General features: G+C 48.6%; 8 protein-coding genes across 8 annotated transcripts; 6 read left to right on the forward strand and 2 right to left on the reverse strand.

The window, feature by feature from the left end:
- Nucleotides 1–118: 118 nt before the first annotated feature.
- Nucleotides 119–1,749, forward strand: faeB-2 (putative feruloyl esterase; the record flags this gene model as incomplete). Its single annotated transcript, XM_057148721.1, has 2 exons — nt 119–455; nt 506–1,749. 2 exons carry the CDS (start codon nt 119–121, stop codon nt 1,747–1,749), a joined length of 1,581 nt encoding a protein of 526 aa, XP_057012375.1.
- A 3,049-nt stretch (nt 1,750–4,798) lies between these two features.
- On the forward strand, nt 4,799–5,704 carry N7473_002782 (uncharacterized protein; the record flags this gene model as incomplete). Its single annotated transcript, XM_057148722.1, has 1 exon — nt 4,799–5,704. The coding sequence occupies one exon, from the start codon at nt 4,799–4,801 to the stop codon at nt 5,702–5,704; it is 906 nt and encodes a 301-aa protein (XP_057012376.1).
- Nucleotides 5,705–8,985: 3,281 nt separating this feature from the next.
- N7473_002783 (aromatic alcohol reductase) lies at nt 8,986–10,011 on the reverse strand (the record flags this gene model as incomplete). The annotated part of the gene is made up of 3 exons (XM_057148723.1): nt 8,986–9,456; nt 9,512–9,934; nt 9,988–10,011. 3 exons carry the CDS (start codon nt 10,009–10,011, stop codon nt 8,986–8,988), a joined length of 918 nt encoding a protein of 305 aa, XP_057012377.1.
- Nucleotides 10,012–11,542: 1,531 nt separating this feature from the next.
- Nucleotides 11,543–13,229, forward strand: N7473_002784 (uncharacterized protein). The gene is made up of 2 exons (XM_057148724.1): nt 11,543–12,098; nt 12,157–13,229. The coding sequence occupies exons 1-2, from the start codon at nt 11,550–11,552 to the stop codon at nt 12,817–12,819; spliced, it is 1,212 nt and encodes a 403-aa protein (XP_057012378.1). The 5' UTR covers nt 11,543–11,549; the 3' UTR covers nt 12,820–13,229.
- Nucleotides 13,230–15,653: 2,424 nt separating this feature from the next.
- On the forward strand, nt 15,654–17,423 carry N7473_002785 (putative tannase; the record flags this gene model as incomplete). Its single annotated transcript, XM_057148725.1, has 1 exon — nt 15,654–17,423. One exon carries the CDS (start codon nt 15,654–15,656, stop codon nt 17,421–17,423), a length of 1,770 nt encoding a protein of 589 aa, XP_057012379.1.
- Nucleotides 17,424–17,804: 381 nt separating this feature from the next.
- N7473_002786 (Secreted thaumatin-like protein calA) lies at nt 17,805–18,449 on the reverse strand (the record flags this gene model as incomplete). Its single annotated transcript, XM_057148726.1, has 1 exon — nt 17,805–18,449. The coding sequence occupies one exon, from the start codon at nt 18,447–18,449 to the stop codon at nt 17,805–17,807; it is 645 nt and encodes a 214-aa protein (XP_057012380.1).
- Nucleotides 18,450–21,226: 2,777 nt separating this feature from the next.
- Nucleotides 21,227–22,175, forward strand: N7473_002787 (paraoxonase; the record flags this gene model as incomplete). The annotated part of the gene is given in 2 exon segments (XM_057148727.1): nt 21,227–22,097; nt 22,117–22,175. The coding sequence occupies 2 exon segments, from the start codon at nt 21,227–21,229 to the stop codon at nt 22,173–22,175; spliced, it is 930 nt and encodes a 309-aa protein (XP_057012381.1).
- A 1,032-nt stretch (nt 22,176–23,207) lies between these two features.
- Nucleotides 23,208–24,492, forward strand: N7473_002788 (uncharacterized protein; the record flags this gene model as incomplete). The annotated part of the gene is given in 3 exon segments (XM_057148728.1): nt 23,208–23,220; nt 23,314–23,825; nt 23,845–24,492. The coding sequence occupies 3 exon segments, from the start codon at nt 23,208–23,210 to the stop codon at nt 24,490–24,492; spliced, it is 1,173 nt and encodes a 390-aa protein (XP_057012382.1).
- Nucleotides 24,493–24,561: the final 69 nt, after the last annotated feature.

Below are 24,561 nucleotides of genomic sequence, written 5' to 3' on the forward strand. Positions count from 1 at the left end.
AATTAAAGGGTCTTGGCATGGAGCTTTCTTGGGTATTTAGCATGGGTGCTCCCACGGCCTTTCTCCAAGTTGCCCATCGATCTGAAACTTCGGCTCGAGCATGGTCAAAGTGATCGACATGACTCGGTTGTTTGCAATTTCTCTGCTGGGTGCGGCCTCAACGGCTTTCGCCAGCCAGGATGCGTTCCAGAACAAATGTGCGCAATTCGCAAAGAAGATCGATATCCCCAATGTCAAAGTCAATTTTGCGGAGTACGTCCCTGGGGGTACAAACTTGTCTCTGCCAGACAACGCTGCTAGCTGTGCCGCGCCATACCAGGCAGTTTCAGTGGACCTGTGCCGAGTCGCAATGGCAGTTTCGACCTCCAATAGCAGTGAGATTAGCTTGGAGGCTTGGTTCCCGCGCGACTACCAAGGTCGCTTCTTGAGTACTGGCAATGGTGGTCTCTCTGGATGTAAGTGCTGCTTTTTATGTCTCCGCCAGATTATTTCTAAAAATTTGTAGGCATTCAATATTATGATCTTGCCTACACTGCTCAATTGGGCTTCGCCACAGTCGGAGCCAATAACGGTCATAACGGAACCTCGGGACAGCCCTTCTATCAGCACCCCGAGGTAGTGGAGGACTTCGCGTATCGTTCAGTCCACACTGGCGTTGTCATTGGCAAGGAACTCACAAAGCAGTTCTATAAGGAAGGATACAACAAGAGTTACTATCTCGGATGCTCCACGGGTGGTCGACAGGGATGGAAGTCTATTCAGAAATACCCCAATGACTTTGACGGTGTCGTGGCTGGTGCCCCTGCCATCAACTTCATCGGCCTGCTGTCCTGGAGTGCTCACTTCTATCCCATTCTTGGCTCGAACACATCCGACACTTATCTGACCACGGCTGATTGGAAGGTTGTCCACGATGAGATTCTCCGACAATGTGATGCCATTGATGGCGCGAAGGATGGAATTATCGAGGATACCGACCTTTGCCATCCCATCCTGGAAACATTGATCTGTGCACCCAAGGCCAAGAACACAAGCAGTTGCCTTTCTAGCGCTCAGGTCAAGGCAGCCCAGCAGGTTCTGTCTCCGTTGTACAGCTTGAATGGCACTCAGATCTATCCTCGTATGCAACCCGGTTCCGAAATTCTCGCTGCCCCCATCATGTACAACGGTCAGCCTTTCAAGTACAGCAATGACTGGTGGAAGTACGTTGTCTACAGCGACCCTTCCTGGAGTGGCGAGAACTGGACAATCAAGGACGCTGCAGCCGCATTCGCCCAGAACCCAAACAACATTCAGACCTGGGACGGCGATCTGTCTCCCTTCCAGAAGGCTGGCGGCAAGGTCCTCCACTATCATGGAATGCAGGACCAGCTGATCAGCTCCGATGACTCCAAGTGGTATTACTCCCACGTTGCAGAGACGATGAACCTCCCTCCGGCTAGCCTGGATGAGTTCTACCGCTTCTTCACTATCAGCGGCATGGGCCACTGTGGCGGTGGTGACGGTGCGTACGGTATTGGACAGGGCCTCAAGACGTATGCTGGCAATGATCCGCAGGATAATGTGCTCATGGCCATGGTTCAGTGGGTCGAGCAGGGCAAGGCTCCTGAGACTGTGCGCGGTGCCAAGTTCGTTAATGGAGTTGGCTCGCAGATCGAGTACCGACGCAAGCACTGTCGCTATCCCCGACGGAATGTTTTCGTTGGCCCTGGTAACTACACAGATGAGAACGCATGGGAGTGTGTCTAGGTATTGCGCGTGACTTACGTGCGCAAGCAAATGTAAATAGAGTGAACATGGGTATTCTGCCATGGCGTATTAGTCGCTGCCGACTAATTTGAGTGCTATCTGCGTTTTTCGGCAAGCTGTTAGTTGTATTTCTCATACTTTCTGGTTGATAAAGCATCGACTCATAACAGCCAAAAAGGCTTGGCAAGACGCCCTCGAAATTGTTACCCCTTTGGGTTTACCCCGATCCACCGATCCGCAGAACCTTAAAGCCGGTTGACGATTATCCCCTCCTCTGTTAACTTGCACTTTTTAGCGTGGTTTCATTAGTGTAAGATTTCATCTAATATTATTGGTAAATTATTATACTCGATACACTATTGGCTATAGGAGCCCACTAGCCACTACGCGTGATTTTATCCACGCGTACCCTATCATAACAATCCCCTATACTAATCCTCATACTAATCGGTTAATCGATTAATCAATCTATCTATCCATCTATCTATCAGTAAATATTGTCCTCAGGATCCAAAAAAGACTCTATACCCTACTCGGCTTTATATAGGCCTTACTCGGTTTGAGCAGATTAAGCGCTATCTGCATATCGCATCGCCTAGTCAACAGCCGAAGCATAAGCAGTGGTGGTATAAGCTTGAGCCATTAGCTTTATCATTTAATCACGCAGGCCAAAGATACTATCAGCCAGGATCAAACGTATCAATTGACGAGACTATAATTCGCTGCTTCGGGCGTACAAAGCATACGATTACAATGCCTAGTAAGCCGATTCAGCAGGGTATAAGATCTTTGCTCTCGCTGAACGTGGCTATATCTGGGCCTTTACCTGGAGTAGCCGTATATGGGGAATTGGTGAACTATTCAGATACACTAGCCTAAGCCCTACTGTATTGATGGTTCTTCAGATAATTAAAAAGCTTCTAGGCTAGCTATCCAATCGGCCAATCCTTATGTGAATCGTATAGCCAATACAGCCAAAGCAGCCAATTCTATAGCTAATCCGCTAGTTAATAAGCATATAGCACCCTATACGGTCTACCTGGATAACTACTTTACCTCTATCGCCCTATTCAAAGAGCTACGCGATATACAGTGCGGTGCATACAGCACTACCCGCTTTTATAATAGTATAACTAAACAGCTTACTGAGCCAAAAGACCATGTTAAATCAATCCTATAGGGCACCTTATATACATCAGAAGAGCAAGGGATTCTATGCATTGCTTAGCAGGATAATAATATAGTACTTATACTATCTTCTATCCATTCGCCTTATTCATACGTTACTACAAAGCGAAAGCGGCCAGCAGAAACCTCTATAAATACAGCTATCGCGCGTGCTCCTTTTGGTGATGAGGTTATGAAGGACCAATCAATTCCTGCTGCGATTAACGATTATAATCACTATTTAAATAGTGTTGATAACGCGAATCAACTTTGGTTGGTCAAATTATGAGATTCATCGAAAGACCCAGCGCAATTAGTTCCCGCTTCTTTTTTCTTCCTAAATACAGCGATACACAATGCGTATCGCTTTCAATATACCTATAAGCAGCAGCAGGGGGCTAGTAAGAGTGAGCTACCTAGTCATCGAGAGTTTCGCGATAGGCTATACGATCAATTATTCGCCTTTTCGAATCGAATTTGTTACGATATATTTGACATGAGGTTATCCACAAATGCCGGTACCTTAGGCCACTAGGACCCTGTTAAGCGGCCAAGCTTTCGGTAGAGGTTCGTTGGGGCTTCGCCACTAGTACGTGTACGGACTCCTGCAAGGATGGCCCTTATAGAGGTTACACAAGCCTCGTGTTTACCCCGCTCCTATTCCCCTATTAAGGATATATCTCCTTCCTGTTTTGAGCGATATAACTGTACATAAATTGGTCTATGTTAGAGAGGTTTTACATTCCTCGAGAAACAGTCTTTGACCTTTCGGAATAATTGACTTGGTCCCTTTCTCCTACCTGATTGACAGGCCTCTATCCTGACTTATAGAGTATCCTTACAGAATTCAACCACCAGAACAGCCAGCTCGAGAGCACCATCGAATTCAACTAGGCGATCAGCTTGTGTGTGTACAATGCAAGCTAAAGCGAGCGCAAAGTAAGGTGAAGCCGAAGGGGAGAGCTAGCACCTCTACATCAGGTAGTTTAGAATGTGGCCGTGCTCACCTATGCGCGAAAAGTTGATGTTGGGATGAATGGCATAGAGTAGCTAGATAGCTAGTTCGAATTAGGCCTAAAATACACTATAAACCGCTGTGTTACTGTTATTAAGAGTGATTAGCCAATTATTACGCGTAATGGTGTGGGCTTATTGTATGGCGCTAGGCGGCCACGCTAAAAAGTGCTAGTTAACAGAGGAGGGGACACTACTGTAGAGTGCATAGCAGTCTACTGATGAATTAGAGCCGCAAGGGTGCCTGTTTGTTGTGATAAAACGTATATCTTCCCGACTACCATTTTCATATCCATACACTTAATGCAGCACTATCCTGATCATCATCCTTATTCCTCCAAAAGAAAAAAACAATAAAAAAAAGAAGACCACCCCGAAACACCGAGTCGCGACTGCGTCAGACACCGACTCCGCTCATATCATAGAGCGGAATGTATCAATCCTGTGAGCGCATTGATATCACTCAGGTTCGAGCCCACTCCCATACGCCGGAGGGGCGCGATAACCTAGTGATTTACCACTAGGTTACCGCGATGGTCTTGTTGAAATTGGGAGGTGGAAACCAAACTTAGCCTCTATTGCAAACAAATCGCGTTAGGTTATTTTCAGCGGAGCATTCACACAGTACATTCTTCCCTGTGAGTGGTCGATTCTGGTGGCTTGTTTGCCAAGCCAACGATAATCTGTATGCAGATCTCTTCCTCGGACGACAAGCTATCCTGCAGGGCTCAAGCTCACCGCTGCCCACTTTTCGAGACACATAAATCAAGGCCAAGTCGCGGCAATAGAAGACCCCAAGCCGATCATCCTCTGAAGCAACATTTTACTTCTCTTCACTTTGCAACTAGGACCAGGGCTCTTCTCTACAATGTCTGCACCCAACAGCGTAATCATCTTTGGCCCAACTGGCGACGTGGGCTCAGCAGCAGCCCTCCAAGCTTATAAAGAAGGGGCCAAAGTCACTCTTGCGATGCGCGATACGACAAAGCACATCCCAAGCTTGTCCGGCATCACTGCAGACAGGTCTGAAGCCGATCTGACCAAACCCGAGACAATCAAAGCCGCCGTTCGCCAGAGCGGGGCAAAGCTCGCATTCATATATGCGATTTTCGGGACATCTGACCACATGCGCGCCAGTATGGATGCTCTCAAGGAGGCTGGCATAGAGACACCCGTGTTATTAAGCAGTTACTCTGTCCAAAGCGACATTCGCTCCGTTTCTCCCGATGACCATATCCCATGGGTGCATGCACAAGTGGAAATCTCTCTTGAAGAGGTCTACGGCAAAGACGGCTTTGTCGCAGTACGGCCCAATTACTTCGCCAGCAATATCCTTTGGTTCAAACCAGGTATCCAAGCTGGAGAAGTCCGGCATGCCAACCCCGAAGCCGAGTACGACTGGATTTCCCCCGAGGATATTGGTCGAGTCTGTGGATATATCTTGGCGCGAGGCTTGAAGCATCGAGTCGTGTGGTTGATGGGATCTGAGAAAAGGGCGCTGAAGGATGCGGTTGGTGTTGTTGCGAGAGCGCTTGGAAGGGAGATCAAGGTTACCAAGATTACGGCGGAGGAGGCGCTGGATGAGTTGTTGAAAAATGGGACTCCGGAACAAACTGCCAGGTGGATTGTGCGGTACATCACTGAGGATGCTGGGTATGAGTTCAAGACTGCTGTAGTCGAGGAAGCGAGAGGTAATGTTCTCAAGTATACCCATCGGGCCCCTGTCAAGTTTGGTCAGTGGGTGGATAGAAACCTTGCCAAGTTTGAGGCATGAATGAGAGTGAATACTCGGCCAGGATACCTACGTACCGGATCTCCTATGCCACATCTTGGCTTTCCCTTTCCGTTTTAGTGCTCAGCCCCTCGCCGCTTTTGCTCACTGAATTGAGCACGCCCTGACCTGATCCGCTTACTGAGCACACCCTGAGCTAAGGCACCTCAATAAAACGCAATACGCTAGCCCTATTCACGCGAAGCCCTTTTTCTCTCAGTTAGCCCTACTGTCCTATCTAACTGCGTTAGCATCAACAACCCAATGTTTCATTTTTGGTAGTCATTGCGCCTCGGTGAAGCATAATTGTTGATTAATGTCGGATTGACGCAGTCGGCATAAATCCTGGGTGGTTCACGAAGCGTTCGTGCAGGGTCGATCGAATACCACGATTATGGAAGAGAGACTAAAGTGCAATAGAGGTGAGTCGGCAGCGAACAGGTTGAACAGTGGAGGGTCAACACAGTTAAATCAGAATTGCCTTGAGCTCTATTCGTGAGTGAAAAGGGTGTCAAACTTGTTTTATTTAACTAGGGAAATAGGCAGTATTTATAACTTGAGGTACATGGCAGAATGTCACAGGAAAAGACTAATAAAATTCAGAATAACATGGGGCCATACGAGAGTGTTGGGAAACTCGTTGTTCTTCCCATCTAATGTGATAGTTGATATCTTATCATCGTATTGTGTAGTGGTGCTCTGGGGATGTTGACCCGATTGGTCCGATGTGTATCGCTTATCAACACGCTTAGTGCGGGGTATTGCACATCTATATGTTGACAATCAACCTATTAGATTATCTGTGTGCTCCTAGGAACCCTTACCTACTAATTTCCATGGCCTATAGAGGAGCTAGTCTAAGAGATACTAGAATAATAAACTAGATGTTACGATTTACCTGACATGAGGTTATTCACAAATGCCGGTGCCTCAGGCTACCTGGACCCTGGTAAGCCGCCAAGCTTTCGGTGGAGGTTCACTGGGGGTTCGCTGCCAGTACGTGTACGAACTCCTACAAGGAAGAAACAGTCTTTGACCTTTCGGAATAATTGACTTATTCCCTTAGGGATGAGCAGGACAGGCAGGCTGCTTTTTAAACGTGTGGAGGCAAAGGAGATCATTTTTGGATATTGACGGTTCGAACTGCTCTTGTGGCTAGCCCGTATCTCAGCGCTCCGTCAACTTCCCTCCACTTAGGCTGCAGACAATCCACACAATGTACAGCGGCCACAATCCTTGCCCATTTGGCCCATGGTTACATTGGTTGGGGAAATGTTGGAAATTCTATTCTCTGTCGCTGCCAACACGATCCACGCGTTCAGGACGTTGACAGGGGTGCTGGTTATTCGGAAAGAGCACAGCTCGGGTCTCAGGAGACCAACCCTGGTTTGCCCCTCTTCGCATCAACGTGCCTGGGCCCGCCCGTGATCAGGGGCGGGGCCCAGTGGAGACTCGGTGGCAAATTGTGGAAGTGGGTCGCCGTTTGTAAGAGCATATTAGAACATCCCAAAATAAACAGCCGAGGGAGGCTGGTCTCCTCTTGAACACCGGGAACCAAGCAGAATCAATTTCAGATGTTGGTGGCATAGCGAAGTCTGCCGGGTCGATGGGCCCTCATAAGGCCGCGTTCGTCGTCGATTTTTTGAGAGGGCTTCCAAGTCTCCATACCAAAGACAAGATCAATAGCGAGGCAAGTTCCTGGATTTTGGTTGCAATATTCCTAGTGATCTGTAACCTCATAGTAAGCTGCCCAAAAGCCGTGTTGTTTCAGTCTTGCTGGTCCCTCTTTAAAGCCATTCCTTTCGATACTGTGCCAGTCACAGGCAACCCTCAATGTTCGTACGATACACAATACGATTGCAGTTTGTAAGGCAAACGATGAAGTGCGCAAGAAGATTTGAGCGGGCCCGGATGCGTCCAGAAGCTTTCCTAGTGTTTTGAGGAGTGAGATTGGGCGATAGGCGCCAGGGATCGAGTAATCGGCCTTCCCGGGTTTCCTTAACACCACAATCTTCGCGTTCCGCCGCTGCTTCGGGTGGTACCCTAGGTTCATTGACGTGTTTAATATCCTGGCGGTGACGCTTCCGAGGTGTGTCCAAAGCTGTTTACATACCACCATTGGTAGGTTGCCCTCCCCTGGTGCGGTGGTTCCTTTAGCAGCCTTAAGAGATCGATGAATCCCTAGCTCTGTGATAGGCTGTCGTGGGAGTTCCAACGGTGCCGCCGTTGGCACGTCGGCAGCCGGTGTGTTCATTTCGGGAAAGAAGGAGTCGAGGAAGGCCTGCGCTTTGTCTTCGTTCTCGGTGACTTCCCGCGGTTGTCCACCCTCAATCATCCAGACGCGCTCGAAATCAGTTTCACTTCCTTACTCTCTTTGATTTTTTGTTTAACTCTGTTTCGCATGACGCCATACCTCTCAAGGTTAACCTACTCGTGACCCCCCACTCTTGGCAGTATCTTACTATGGTAATGGATACTCGCATAAAAATAGCTATCGTTCATAGTCGTATTGGCCATGCCCTGTCTCGAACCTCTCACTTGCAAACAAGTCAAACAGACTAGTTGGCGGGATGCTGTTGGTTGTCTGGCTACCGCGCCTCTCTCCTCTTGGTCCACCACAGTCACCGTGCTAACCCGCTAGACGAGCGAAGACATACGTAGATGCAATACCGGGGGGGGGGTAAAATATTCCTTTACAACTGACTTGTTGCCTTACAAATTGCTGGATTTCTTTGGGCCCGCCCTCTCTGAACCCCTTGTGACCATAATGTGCTTAAGTTTCGTTTTCTAGGAAATTGAGGACAATGATTACCAACTTTTATCTGAACGGTGTTGGAGTTCAAGCGCAGGATCCCGGTTACTCAGACCAGGATTCGCAGTACGCCCCGACTCCAGGATATTACGAACCCTCAGAATGTGGATTCAGCCCTTCACCGAACTATTGCCCCCAAAACGGTCCCGAGCTCTTAGTCTCCACCCTACCTGAAGCCCTCAAGCTGCTTCAACTATCTGATTGGGAAGCAAATAGGCCAGACGACAAGCTTCCCGCATGCTTTATTCGGTACAGTGAGAGTCGAAAACAGGTTCCCCGATGGACACACACGCTTTGTTCCTCGGCCCATGTCCGAAACCGCCTTAGTCTGTATTTGACCTGACTTTAAACTACGACTTTCTAAGAAGATTAATGTCTGGGAACCGTTTTACGGTTAGTGGAAAAATGCTTCAAGAATCGCATTTGCAGGACAGGCTTATCGATTTTATTTTTGATAAATGGCGACAAATGATCATTTATTGGAAAGAATCCTCTTCAACTCTTCGTCTAAATCCTCGTTTGGAAGTGACAAAGCCTGATTGCTGAGGCCGACCCTGGCTTGATAGTTGCCACCTGCCCCATCCTTAAACACATGACCGTATATCAGATCAGCATAGCCTAACATGTCCCCATGTTTGAGTTTTTCCTTGCCAGCAGCAACCTTCGCCTCCGTATCCTGGAACTGGACATCCCAGGAAGATTGCGGGGATGAAGTAACCCGCTGGATGCTCCCTAGGAGGTCAATCTGGGAGATACAGAAGGAAGAGATATAGACCAGTTTGTTGGCAAACATATTTCTTTGCTTAGGGGACAGTTGAAGCAAACTGGCAACGGCACGTCCTATAGTCGGCAATGTTGTCATATTGACTTTTGTGACTCCCTGGTCTAGGAGAACAGCCTTTTTGTGACTAGTGTCAATGCCAAGTACCCCACGGGGAAGTGACTGGAACGATTAGTACAAAATTACTGCTTATTCCAAGGGCCGCTTGAAATCTCACCCAGTCAAGGATTAGGCCGTTAATAACGCCTGTCCACATGAACTGCGACTGTGTCTTGGCGACTTGCTCATCTAAATATTCTTGAACGGCTACCTTGGGCGGAATAATAGGAACTTCAGCAGCGTACTCGGAATTACCACTGTCCGTTCCAAATTCACTCGGAATAATCCATTTCACACCAGCCGAAATAGCAGCATCAATGATTGGAACCTGAGTAGCCGGAATAAGGGTGCCGACACACAACACAAGCGCATCTATGCCCATCAAGCCATCCCGGAGAAAGGTTTGATCTTCATAGTCTCCTCGGAGGACTTGAGCACCTTCGGGGAAAACGGTTGCCGAGGATGACCGTGAGAAAACCGTCACATCTTTACCTGATGCTATCAAAGCCTTCAGCACTGCAGATCCAATCGAGCCACTAGCCTATATGTTTTTAGCACATGTTTTTTTTTGAGTTAGATAAGGACTCAACCTACCCCAACGATAGCAACACGGTTCATGGTGAATACCACTTATTTTTATCGCAGGGAAATAGGGAGTGTCGAAAAGGGCTTTATAGGCCTGAAGTCTTAAGTGATTATTGATGGAGTCAAACATGACAATATGAGCAAACTCATGCTGATTAGCCCACTTGACCAATGAAAATATCATATTTGGTGGGGCTGAATGGGGATCGGGGTGGGGGTGGGCAAAGTGTTTAATGCAAATGTTGCAAATTGGTAAAAATGGAGCAAGCTTTTGCACCCCGATAGCGACGATTGGCTACGGCTCAGCCGTGGGTGACGTTGGACGGGCTCGGGTACGGCGGATTATAAGAACTCGGTCAGAACGCTTTGTCGACATTTTTAGACCAGCAGAATTTCAATTTCAGCCTTAGTTGACTAGTTAGTTAACTAGATAGTTAGTTAACTAGTTAACTACCTATAGTGTGACTAGTAATCAGTGATGGCTCAGTAAGCAGCCAATCAGACTCACTGAGTGCTTGTGAGTGATCAGTGAGCGCTCATTGGACCTCACTGATCATCACGTGGTGATACTAAACACTCAGTGAGTCTGACTCTAAGCGCCCTCATAAAAGTGGCGGCAGCTAAAATAGGAAAGCCCCACCTAGCATAGGAAAAATATCCTGTATAGTGACCTATGTATCCTCATTTTGTCCTGATAGAGACTCCCGATGGAGATTGTGTCCTGCGGTACATTCCTTGATTATCCAGGACCTGCGCCTGTTGTGTTGGCCTGTAAGAGGCCTTCGTTTCCCCCTTTCGTTCTGCTTCCTTGGAGATCTCTAGAGTAATCGATTGACTTGTTTTCCCCTTCTAGTTGCTTCCTGTGCGTTATAGCGCGAGTGAGCCATCGTGTCCGTCCTTATGGGACCCCTCTTTAAGTCGTTGAATATCTCAGTTCTACCCATCCGGATAAAGTTATATCTCATCTTCCCATATCTACTATGCAATCGGAGTATAAAATCTGGCAGCTACCCGCTTGTTTAGTATATGTTCCCATTGCTGAATATATATTGCAGTACCCCAGGAGATATACTGTTCGCCCCACATATAAGTTATGACTCTGAAGTCGAAAAGCCCATGATCTCCAGCATTCATCTTTCAAAAACATTGGGAATGGAGACTTCAATATTTAGACCGCCTTCCAAAATGTCAACACACATGCCATACCGGCAGAAAAGGGCGGAGATGAGTGGCAAAAATGGCTCCGCCATGGCCAGGCCTAGATCGCCTGGGATCTTGCCCTTGGGTGCAGCTGGCGATTTGGACTCATCGACAAACAAGTAATTTTCTTTTTTGAGACCAACCCGACATTCTTATATATCAATCGATTCTATCACTTCCAAGTTCATGAAACTTCAACACTAGTCGGAAGTCCTCAGCCTACTCCCTTCCAGCCCCCGCCGCACGGATCACCCTCTCTCGCCCCATCAAAGCTTCCCCTCGGATCGCAATCAAGAGAGAGCCCGCCTCCGTTGTCGCGCATAGCTCCAATTCGTCCGATCAAGTCATTCTAGCTCCCCGTATATTAAGCCATGGCAGACATGGACGAATTTGCACAGACACGCGGCGCCGATGACCTGTTTGATGATGAAATCATCCCGGTCTCAGCGGAGGAACAACAGGCCCAAACGGAGGTAGTGGGGGTACCTGCAGAGCCAGAGCCTACCCCGCGGCAGGAAGAACCCGTCGTTGAGAAACAACCAACTCCTCCAGTCGACACTCCCCACCGCGGTCGTGGGGGAGACCGAGGCCGTGGACGAGGGCGGGGCCAGGGTCAGGGCCAGAGCCGGGGTCAAGGTCCAGCGAAAGGACGCGGCTTGCAGGACTCACAATGGGCAGACAAGAAGGCGGCTGAAAAGCCTCCACGCCCGCCACGCCACAAGGGTCCCAAGACCCCAAAGGAGCCAGCAACAACTAAACAGCCCGAGCCTGCGGCTCCTGCTCAACCAGAGGCGGGGCCAACTGAGCAAGCTGGCCAGGAGGATGAGGTGCCGGGGGAGGAGACTACTGGCAATGGCACTGAACCCCAACGCGTACCGGCTGTCCGTGGGGATCGAAGTGCTACTGGAGGAATTCGCAAGGTGAGCTCACACAACAAGTTCCAGTTCGATGGATCGCTGACCTAATTGTAATTTCCAGCCCAAACTTACCGAGGAAGAACTATCGAAGCGCATCGCCGCAGCCAAAGAGAACGCTGCAAAGAAAGCCGCCGCACACGCTCGTGCAGAAGCTGATCAAGCATCATTCCTCGAACGTGAACAAATCGCGGCCGAGAAGCGACGCAAAGAGGCCGCCAACCGGAAAGTCATGGATAACGAGCGTGAGCAGAATCGACAGCGGAAGCTAAATGCCCAGACTGGTCGCGAATGGGACTCCCAGAAGACCGAGGACGACTATAACCCGCGCGGAGGTGGCAGCCAGTTCCGTCGCGGCATGCATGGCGGAGTGTCTGGGTATACTCGCCGAGACTTTGACGGAGCGTCTGACGATGGACCTGCCGATCTTCTCAGCCCTGGGCGTGGGCGTGGGCGTGGTGGGCGCGGCGGCCGTGGTCGTGGATCTCCCCATGGGCCCCGAGGAGACCAAGCATCCTCGAAAGAACCATTGGAGAGGGGTGGTGCAAAGACCTCTACACCATCTGTGAATAATGAAGCCGATTTCCCTTCCCTTCCAGCCGGCAAAAAGCCTGCACCTACACCAACCGTGGAAACAAAAGCCATTGCACAACCTCCGTCTATGGAGAAGCTTGAGGCTACGATGTCTCCATTGACTGGTACTTGGGCTGACCAGGTCGAGGAGTAGACGACAGTGTCTTGGAAACACTAAAAATTTTGACTTTTTGGACTTTTCCTTGGTTTTTGATGATCCCCTTGATGCATTATTCCCGCGACGAAAATGCTTCCAGACTTGCCCTTGCTTGTTAATTTGATATCCCCGCTTTGTATTTGGCCCTGTAAAGAAGGAAGTATAAATGGATACTTGGTGCCTCACTCGTCTCTAGTACCTTTGGCACCTCTTATATATCTGAGACCGCGTCTTTTTCCGATCATCTACATTTGTGGAATTTCTCCTGCCATTATCTCTTTTCAGACTCCCTTACGAGCCAGGGTTTTAACCCAATAGCGGCCACGGCCAGCCCCATATACCGACTTATCCTGGCCGGGTGCTACGCGTTACCCCACTTCATGCTGGGGGTTCGAGGTCAATTCATAGGCAGCCAAAAATGCCCCATGGATTTTTTTTCAGATTCAAATTCACAATCTGTATCCCAAAGTACCAAAATTTCAACATGAGTACTGGTCCGTATGAGGCTCTTGGTCCGTTACAACGCTGCTTTGTACAAACGGGCATTATTTGATGCCGTCACAATGTACGTTGTTGATAAAGATGACTATAATCTGTCTTGTAAATTATCAAATGATTTAAGTAGATGAGTCGTGGGGAATTCTAGATCCGGGCAGAGAGCGAGACTAGTGGTTATCTCAGACGATTCATTGCTTTAGGCTTGCCTCTAGTGTCTCCTCCATGCTAGTAGTCAATCTTGCCCTAATAGCGTGGTTGACTTGGTAAATCTGAAGCGGGGATTCAGGGAATAAAGATTAGTCTACGTATAGCTGGTTCTCAACCAAATATACACCGTGGGGATGACGTTGTGCTCCAAGAAGTGTGGGATATTCTATGAGATATTGAGCGCATTTCAACTTGTAGGCGTTTCTGAAACAAGATGTGAAAGGTACATTCAATGCATTTCTTGGTGACTAAGGCCTTTATCCCAGGTTTTTTCAAGAGATCTTTATTAATGTTTTAGCTTCGATTAGATCAGGCAAATGTGAATCCGTGATCATATGACCGGGTGTATTCTAGGCGATTGAATGTGCGTCTTCCTCACAAGCAGGTTTGCCGTGAAAACAACCATAGAACTAAATGTTTGACTAATTTGAATAGAAATTCAATATATCTTGTCACTTGTTCTCTCTCATTCTATAGAATTCGCCGCTACGTAGGCTCCCAGGATGTGTTCAGGCCGTGCCTTCTTCGAGCATATAGAGCTCCTCGCATAAACCAACATGAACTCCCCGCATTTTCATCAGCCAGTGGCGTTATGAGGCTTGTCTTCTGTCAATGTAGCCGATGCCAACGAATCTCCGCTTGTCCGTGCAAATTGCAGTTGGCTCAATATATTTCTTTCAGAAAACCATGTCAAGGAGTTCTGCATGGGTCATGGGCGCTTGCAGCTGTGTACGTAGTCGCTATTATCGATCTAATCTGGAGATATGCAGTACACTTTGCTCTGCACCTCGCACATGGAGGCGCAGATGTCGTGCCAGTAGTAGCTTCCCTTCAGGCATCGCCAGTATGGAAATGTCTTGCCAGATCTCTAGCTTTCAGAGGGCCTTGAAACGATCAGGAAGGTGTAAGGTAGGTTGACGAATGTTGTTGAAACCGTATGCTGAGCAGGTTAAACAGGCAGATAGATAGAAGCTGACGCCAGCTCATGGCGGGTCGGATAATTTCAATTCCGCAGGAGGCATCTGGCGTCCGGTTTCCCACATATTTGTCCGTTTCCACCTTGATCGAAGCCCCTGATGATTTGCGTGGCTTAATTTAAACACATCATTTGCAAGTCTGGGGATCTTGACCTGCCTAAGCCCCCTTTCCAGAAGGCTTTTGGGAGCCTGTCGGTCTTTAATCTGTCCATGTTCAGGGACAACAAAAGATCGGACTCGGAGATACCAGCATCGGCCAAAGGTACCTGAGTAAGTTTGATCTTCGGTCCACGAGGGTCTTCCTCGGACAAACCTGAGCCACAACGACAGAACTACAGTAGTCCTGACACTGACGCGGTCTCCCTACTGTCGGGCCTTCCTACAGGACGGGGCACGAAGGTTATTATGGAGCGACCCACTCAGCCCTACCAACTTCATCCTTGACTGGACTGGAGAAGTTGACTGGGCACGAAAGTGGAGCCAGCTTCTGCAGATCTTCAGCATCTCCAGCATCTTCAGCCCCGTCGGACAAGATTTTAACCGCCACACAAGTCATATCTGTTCTCAGAAGTCAGAACCCCCTGGCTGGCTCTCCGTCTCCACCGTTAAAGTCGGAGCCTGTATATCATCAGGGGCATCGACGACTCCACTTGCATATTCCAGCTTGCGTTTCTTATTGGCCAAAGATCCTGAATATGGACCTTCGCAGTACCTTGTTACCTTATTTTCACGGACTAACATCGGCATAACCAGAGCTGCAGACGCGCCATCCGTCTGATTCGGTCTCTGTGACAATGATTGCTGCCTCTATTTCAAACGCCTGCTTTCTTTGGAATGGCTGGGCCGTCTGGCTCGTCACAGGATGACGACGCGCCTGGTCGATTGGGGCTTGGGTATGACGTAGGGCCTCATACAGACGATTGTCTCAGGGTTTTAGTTCAATCTATCCGGGGAATCAGCGTCTGACCTGGGAACCCTCAGTCCTTAAACGGGAAACATTACCGCTCCCATACATTCGCTTTATTGTTCTTATAAATGAGGCCTCATACTCTTCCACTCTTCCGCAGATTGCTCTCATCCTATCTTGTCTTCCAAACCTCCACACGCTCAACTGTGTAATATATTTCCACTCTTTGGATTTCTTTCGACATGCGTCTTCAGTCAGGCGCATCTGTCGCGGCCTTTGCCGCGGCTGCCAGTGCCAAGTCTCTCGCCGATGTATGCACATTGTCCAACGTCAAGTCTGCTCTGCCACCCAATGGCACTTTGCTTGGCATCAACCTTATTCCTTCCTCTTCCACTGCCGCCGCTGTCTATAATGCTACCACAGGCGGTGGCATGACTAGCACTATCAGCGAGACTTACAGCTACTGCAATGTGACGCTTACATACACTCATCCCGGCAAGGGTGACACCGTCGTTGTCAAATACGCCCTCCCAGAGCCCTCCGACTTCAAGAAGCGCTTCTACGTCGCTGGCGGCGGCGGCTATTCTCTGAGCACTGATGCCACAGGCGGTCTGGAGTACGGTGCCGCTGGTGGTGCTACCTCTGCTGGATACGATGCTTTGAACAGTGTCAGCTATGACGACGTTGTACTGTACGGAAATGGCTCCATCAACTGGGATGCGACCTACATGTTCGGCTACCAGGCCCTGGGTGAGATGACTCAGCTTGGAAAGTACTTTACCAAGGGTTTCTACGGCCTTTCATCGAGCTCGAAGGTCTACACCTATTACGAGGGATGCTCCGATGGTGGCCGTGAGGGGATGAGCCAGGTGCAGCGTTACGGCGAGGAGTACGACGGTGTGATCACCGGTGCTCCTGCTTTCCGTTACGGTCAACAGCAGGTTAACCACGTTTTCTCCGCCGAGGTTGAGAAGACCCTGGACTACTACCCTCCTCCCTGCGAACTTGCCAAGATTGTCAACGCGACTATCAAGGCTTGTGACCCTCTCGATGGCCGTACTGACGGTGTCATCTCTCGTACTGACCTGTGCAAACTGCACTTTAACATGTCTTCCGTCATCGGCGAGGAGTACTACTGTGCCGCTGAGACCAGTACTTCTCTGGGCTTCGGATTCAGCAGCAAGGTTAAGCGTCAGGCCGCGGGCAGCCAGACCAGCTACCAGCCCGTCCAGAGCGGAACTGTCTCTGCCGAAGCCGTTGCCGTCGCGCAGGCCATCGTAGACGGCCTACACAACACCAAGGGCGAGCGCGCTTACCTCTCGTGGCAGATTGGCTCCGAGTTCACCGATGCCGAGACCGAGTGGAATAACAGCACCCAGAAGTGGGAGTTGGACATCCCCTCAACCGGCGGCGAGTTCGTGACCAAGTTCGTCCAGCTCCTGGACCTAGACAACCTGTCCGACCTTGATGGCATTACCTACGACACTCTGGTTGAGTGGATGAATACCGCTATGGTCCGCTACATGGACAGCCTGCAGACCACTCTTCCCGACCTAACTCCCTTCCAATCCTCCGGCGGCAAGCTACTGCACTACCACGGCGAGTCAGACCCCTCTGTCCCCGCCGCCTCTTCCGTGCACTACTGGCAGTCCGTCCGCTCCATCATGTACCCCGACGCCACCGAGAAGCAGGCTCTCACCAAGCTGCAGGACTGGTACCAGTTCTACCTGGTCCCCGGTGCGGCCCACTGCGGAACCAACTCCCTGCAGCCTGGCCCCTACCCCGAGGACAACATGGAGATTATGATCAACTGGGTTGAGAACGGTGTTAAGCCCTCCCGTCTGAACGCTACTGTGTCTTCCGGTGACTATGAGGGCGAGACTCAGATGCTGTGCCAGTGGCCTTCTCGCCCTCTGTGGCGCAGCAACTCTACCTTCGACTGTGTCTACGACAAGAAGTCGATTGAGAGCTGGACCTATGAGTTCCCTGCCTTCAAGGTTCCCGTGTACTAATTTATTGCATCCTCCAACTTTGAGGAGAGCTTGTTGTGGAGACGTCATAGGCACATAATTTGGTGTGTCTGGTCTTTGAGTTGTATTTTATCTTCTTCCTTCGCTAGGGAGGCTACATTTCCATGTACATACTTTTTTCACATGTTCAATTCAAGTAAGAAAGAGTGACAGGATAAAACAGAACTTTTTCTTAAAACGTTGACGGTTTTCTTTCTCAGAACGTCAAACTTCTATACTGAATGTGGAAAAAATATCGAGTCTATATAGAAACACAGTCTTTGTTCCTGAGTGAAAAACCTTATAAAAGCTTAAATGAAACATGGGATCTACCTCCTCCACTCACGCAAACAGATCAAACACGTACACACACAGGATACATGACTAACCAATAGTCATAGTAAACGCCGCAGACGACGAGCAGCTACGAGTGTCCACATCATCAGGGTTCTGATACGAATCAGCACAATCAGTATCATCAGCCGCACACGACGCAGTCGAGCAGCTCGAGTCATCGGTAGTGACAGCAAAGCCAGAAGAAATGAACTCCGAGTCTGAATCGAGGTTGATAGACGACAGATCCCACCAGAGAGTATTATCGCTCTTGGTGTACTCGAACTGGAGGACGCTGCTCTCGCTGGTAGTGGTGGCCATCTTGATGGAGATACCGCCGCCGTCGGAGTTGGTGCGCCATTGCTCGGTGTAAGTGCCTCCACCGGCGCTCAGGGTTTGCATGTCACTGCTGGTGTCGGAGGTGGACCATAGGTAGACGGTTTGGTTGAGGTTGTTGACGATGTTGATGCCGTTGCCGGAGCTGCTAGTGCTAGTGCTAGTGCTAGTAGTTGCAGCGGTGGTAGAAGTAACAGCGGCGGAAGCGGTTGCAGCTGCAGTTGCGGTTGCAGTAGCAGTGATAGTCGCGGTATCAACTGGGGTGAGAGTCACGGTGGCCGTGGGACGAATACCGTGGGGAAGAGCCGTGGCCAAGGAGGCGATAGCGGCGAAAAGAGTGAGCTTCTTGAGGAATGCCATTTTGAGCAGACTGAAAGAATAGAATTGATTGAATTGGCGAGATCTGGAAGGATCGACGAGGATATGAAAAGGTCCGAAGTAGATTGGAGGACGGTATCTGATCTACAGATACTGAAGTTGGATATCACAAAGGATTGTATAGAGGCACAGCCTCGGAAAGAGTGATAATGAGAGAAAGTGAGTGTGGAGGTTGAAAGAGTGATTGACAGGTTGTAAAACGAAAGAATCAACAAGGGACCTCAGCGACGAGGCCCCTTGGTCTTTATCCTCCATGGTGGAGTGTTCCTCGACGCAGGACCTAGCCCTCAAGACATCTGAAACGCGCACCAGCATCCCAAAAAAGCGCACCAGATCCATGGATTGGTCAATTTCACATCTAGAAGCATTGCAAAAACCATGTGGTTCCTGGGCTTAACTAGAGACATGAGTCCATTGGAGGACCTGAGGGCTGTGGCTTTGTTCAAAGTGGTCCCAGAGAGAATTGGGTTAGGGCTAGACGCCCAGATCGGATTTTCGTGTTGACCTATCGTGTCGTCGATAGTGCCAGAATCGCCTCATAGTTGCTTGTGGACGCTCCACTGGGCTGAAGGTGTCTGACGGCGGATGGACTGGCCTAGTTGGCCGTGAGTCCCACTGATTGGTTGACATAGTCTCAAAAATTACCAAAATGGGTATCAAATAGTCCAGACCGCGGCGTCATCGCGTTACGTGTGGATCGCGAACACCGTTTGAGAGCCCCGCGGTGGCTGTTAGCGGGCCGAGGGAGGCTGCCACATTACGCAGCGAGTTGCGCAACACGCGACACTTTAGGGCAAGGGCAGAACTAGCCCTGGAGACTCCAGCCTGAGCTTTCACTTGGGCTAAAGAAAAAGGTGATCCTTTGGTGAGCCTGTAAAATCCATCAGTAAGTGGTTAGACTGTTGAATCGGGGAAGGAATCTTTGAAGTTGTGATTCTCAAGCATTGTACTCCGTATCTGTGGTCCAGTGGAGTGAAAAAAGTTTAAATTTGGAAGCCTGGTTTATAAGGCATCATGCTGATTGATCTTTAACTTGGACGGAAATACTACTTAGTAAATCATGGTGCGCACCAATTGGATGTCAACAAGTCTGAATTTCTAACAAGCCCCTATCTGGCAATTTAATTAGTTAGTTATGTGGGCATAATAATGACTAATACAGTAGTTAGGGGCTTCATAGCAATTCCGACTGGTTGATATCCAATTGGTGCGCGGTATGGTTTGCTAAGCAGTATTTTCGACTTTATTCCCTGCCCAGATCTAGTCATGTGCAGATGTAGTCATGTGACTATCGCGCATCCATGTGTATTCGATGCACTTCGCTCTTTTTACTAAACTGGGTATATCTTCGAGCGCAGTGCTCTAAATTCTTTGATCTCATGTTACATAATCCGTTGTATTGGCCACATGGCTAAGTTCCCACTCTTTAAATATCTTTTCATCTGATCCATCTATCATATTCTACACCTTTACGTAGGGTACATACAAACATAAACATCAGTATTTATCCTCGATTTATATTCTTCGTTGGTGAAGCATTGGTGTTTGCAGCTATCTCATTGAGTTTCGCTTGCCGGTCTCTCAGGATATCGAGTATCTGAAGCCTTCTTATGCGGATCCATCATCGAGTGTCCAATCCCAGGCTGATTTCCAAGACGCCCGTCGCATCGGACTAGCCCCAGAAGACAATATCGTGATTTTCCTTTGCTTACAAACGAAAGGCCAATCTATTTGCGTTTACTTTGGCAGTCTGTACACCGCCGGCCTCATTATCCTGTTCCGTCGCTTTTTCATCCGCTCATACGGCCATTTGTGGAATGACGCTGGAGAGAAAAGCGAATTGAAAGAAGTCCGGGGAACCATCGCCATCGAGAAACTAAAAGAAAGATAGTAACGTGTTCTGACCGAGATTGGGTTGAAAATTATCTGAGGAACGAGGGGCTACTGCGTGTTGTTCTGGATCCTATTGGTAGCACAACTATCCTGTTTTGATCATGAAGCTTTTAGTTGGGGAATTTGGTCTATGGTGAATGTGATTATGATATTTTAAGTCGTATGCGATTTTCATCTGTTGATGTTCTATAGCAGAGATAATATGCCATCACATTATGGCTTAGTCTATGCTGGCATCAGCCGGGGAGTATAGATGTAGAGGGGCCCATTGATAATTTTTGGGATCAGTCGTATGCAGCGGGTATTGGTTTTGTTCGCTTTTTTCCCACAAAATTTAAATTTTACGCTTACTCAGTCTACCCCTTTAAATTCCTAATTAGTTAGGTGCTTGCATCTGACTAGTCTGCGCAGTAGTCCACCCCATTAATTTCTACGTTATAAAAGCGTATCTCCTGTACTTTAATCCATCAGCACAAACACATCTCTTTCCAACTTGATCATTTTCGAACCTGTTATTAAATCTGCTAGTTCCAGTCAATGTTGTCATTGACTAACGCCCTTATTACAAAATAAGAGAAAAATTGAAAACATGAGCTACCTACCTGGTCATTTGCTGAAAGCGTTTCTGGTAAGGTCTAGGACAACTCAATCGCAGTAATCTCCTTGCGCCACTTGATTAATTTGACAGGCTAACAGGAGACTGAACAAAGCTAGCAATTTTCATGGCAGCCACATACCCCTATTTCTCTGGTCGTCTATGGGCTCTTTCCGTCCTTAGATCAAATGCACCTGGAAATTTAGCGGAGGTTAAGGCATTTTCCATATATGAAATCAAGTTCCGCGATGAGTTGAGGAATTGCGAAGACATGGTGATGATTGAAAAGCAAGGGGCTGCGATATTGAGCTGTGACCCAGGAAGAGATCAATGGAACACTGTTCTTGGAACTTTCTCAAAGAATCAAAGCACAGTCCGATCTGGAGGACTCTATCTCTACCGGTATGATGTGCGAAAACATCCCAGTGCCCATGGACTCTTTCGGATTGAGCTTGAGAATTTTGCCGACGAGTCCAAATTTCATCCGCTCGGCATCGAGTTTCATGAGACCAGTTCTACTCTCATCGTTGTCAATCATCACTTTGCGGGTGCGCGAATTGAAATATTTAATCTGGACACTACCTCAGACCAACCAGTGGCCAGACATACTATGACGATCATCGACCCGCTCATCAAGACGCCGAACTCTGTCAGCGCTCTGAATGAGCACGAATTTTTCGTTAGCAATGACCATTACTTTCGCATTGAGAAGGACCGAGTGTTAGCTAAGGTTGAGACCTATGGCGCAATTCCATTAGGAAACATTGTCTACGTTCATCTGCACAATGGTACATCTGCTTCGGTCAGATCTGTTGTCAAAATGCCATATCCTAATGGCATCACACTTCTCAACGCCTCCATGCTCGCAGTGGCAGCGACGAGCTCCTGTCAATTTCAACTCTACACTATCAGGTCGGACAAGACTCTCGAGTTAACAGAGACGGTCAGAGTCCCGATGATGCCAGACAACATATCATTCGACCAAAAGGGCAAACTGCTAATCAGTGGTCATCCTCATCCACCAACTCTGGGAAGGATGGTGAAAGAACGGACTCAATGTTTAGAAAGACTTCCTGACGATGTGAGCGAGTGTCACACTATGAGTGCTCCGAGTTGGGTGATTGAGTGGACCGAAGCAGATGGTATAAAAACTCTTTATAGGACTGCTGGTGAGTTCGGATCAAGTTCCACATCTGTACGAGACAATGCGTACGGGATAGGCTTGGTAACAGGTCTTTATGAGAGAGGGATTATGGTCTGGAGGGAGTGATTAGGGAACCCGAAAAATACACGATGTACTCTGCCCAGATTAAGTATGCGTGCTTTTAACCTCGTGGGAAATTGAGCTATTTTTCTATTGTGTCGAATAAAATGAATATCGTCATGTCCTATTGTATTGGTTTAGCTCGCTTGCTTGCACGTAAACTTCTTTGCTATGGCTCGTGCACTGAAATCGAGATCCGAAAATACACAACACCCGCTCTCACGGCCGTAGTAAATCAGATACATCTACACCGAATACTTGTCGACTGAAAGCAGCAGCAGTGAAGACGAAACACGCTCGCCATCTCCCGTAGGAGTGTGGTGCAGCCGATTGAGCCGCAAGAAAATACAACGCTAAACACTAAGAACACCACTTTGGCCCAAGGTGAAACTAAAATCAGCTTTGCCGTTGATTTAGCCAATCACGGGTTGGGGTTCGATGGTACATGGATGTACTAAGAGGCCGCAGTTTCAGCTAGGTTGTAATTAACCAATAACGATCTGAGCCTAGGTGCGAGGCGCGACGGAGCGTGATAATCACCCGCTATCACCCTGTCCATTATTGCGTACTCCCCCTATCTCACCCTGGTCGCGCAACGCTAAAGCGGCACTCACCCTAAACTCACCTAGGCGCTTTGGGCGACGGTGTTGAGCCTCACACCTGGCACCCAAAATACCCTGCGTCTGAATCCCTTCTTTACTTCGAGTTCTTTCTTATCAACAAGCCTGACATATTCAATCTTGTTGAGTTCTTTCGACTGACATTCTAGAGGGCAATATTTTGAGCTTACTACCAGAGACTGCTTATCTTTTCCCTTGCTAGATTGTACATCTCATGTCAATGAACTGAGAGAGATGTCTTTTGGTTGGTCTGTGGGCGACATTCTAACTGCCACCAAGCTACTAGTGAATGTAGCCGATGCACTAAAGGAGACCGGTGGCGCTCTTAATGTGAAGCAGTAGCAGGAAACTTGAATGATATTGAAGCTATGAGGAATCTAAGTTTGGATGAGCCCTGGGGCTCGTAAAGTAGTGTGGGGCCGGGGCTCCACCGTAATCTACGAAGAGGCGCAAGATCCAAATACCATTGACAAGAAGTCTCATACTTGAACTCGCTTGCAGATGTCCTCCAAAAGCTCCCAAACGACAAGGACGAGCTCCGTCGGGCAGGTCCTCTGCTCGAATCAATCGACGATTTCCAACAGAGACTGCACAAGAACTTCGAAAAACACCTTGGCAAACAAACCGATAGTGACTGGTGGAGAAACTTGAAGGACATACCGGTGAAGGTACATTATGAAGTCTTCGTTAAAAAGGAAGTCGATGAGCTTCGGCGACGGATCGATATACCTCTCAAGGCAATGATTATTAGACTGGGACTGCAGAATCACGAGATCACTCGCGAGATTCATCGATCTGCACTAGATACACAGTCACTTGTTGAAGACTTGAGCGCTGCGGTTGCGGATCTACCACAGGAGTTTGCGGGGTTGATGAAACCAACGGATCATAGCGAGCGCCAGCATTTTATGATGTTACAGTCTGGCTTAGACCAATTCATTCGACGACGTTTTTGCACGGTTCCTCGACTCGCTTGCCTCTGGATCGTGTGAGTGGATTCTACAGAAAGACCAGCTCCTGGGCTGGATGACCTCCTCTCAAACGAAGGGTCACTATCCATTGCTTTGGGTGACTGGACCGGCAGGAAGTGGCAAGACACCGCTAGCAACCAAGGCGATTGATTCCCTGAAGTCTAGTCAGAGACTGGCCTATTTCTATTGTGATGCGCAAGATGCTAATAAGCGAAGCTTCCTCGACATACTCCGGAATTGGTGTTGGCAGCTCCTCAGCCAGGACCAAGCTCGATTGCGTGAAGTGAAGTCTATCAAAGATAGACGACAAATGATTAGCGGAACGGTTCTTATAGAAGTCCTGGGTGTCATACTTTCGAGAGAAAAGGACGTTGTCCTGGTGATCGATGACTTTGACGAGTGCGAAACTCAGGAACAAGCCAAGCTTTATCACAAATTTTCAACTATCTCACAGTTAGCCAAGCTTCTGGTGTTTAGCCGGCCACTCCAAGGAAGTGTACGGGCGCTTCAGAAGGCTATTCCAGAGAATCTGATTCGACTTGAAATTTCCGAGGGCGACACTAAGTCAGATATCAATCAGTTCATCGAGAGGAGAGTAGCTGACCTAGGCATCTATGATACGTTCATACTTGCTGAGATTATCTCGATGCTCCAGTCGAAGACAAATGGCACGTTTCTCTAGGTGGCTCTTATGATTGAGGAGCTACAGCGAAATCCTCAGTTTGACGAGTCGCAATATCTCACCATCCAC

The sequence above is a fragment of the Penicillium subrubescens genome, assembly GCF_028828155.1.
Source record: "Penicillium subrubescens strain IBT 31985 chromosome Unknown utg000002l_segment0_segment0, whole genome shotgun sequence".
In the NCBI taxonomy this organism is placed as follows: domain Eukaryota; kingdom Fungi; phylum Ascomycota; class Eurotiomycetes; order Eurotiales; family Aspergillaceae; genus Penicillium; species Penicillium subrubescens.

Excerpts from the sequence above, each read along its gene's own strand:
- N7473_002784 (XM_057148724.1), top strand. The coding sequence starts at position 11,550 with ATGGCAGACATGGACGAATTTGCACAGACACGCGGCGCCGATGACCTG. Across the intron at positions 12,099-12,156 it reads CTACTGGAGGAATTCGCAAG|CCCAAACTTACCGAGGAAGA; the intron begins GTGAGCTCACAC and ends TGTAATTTCCAG.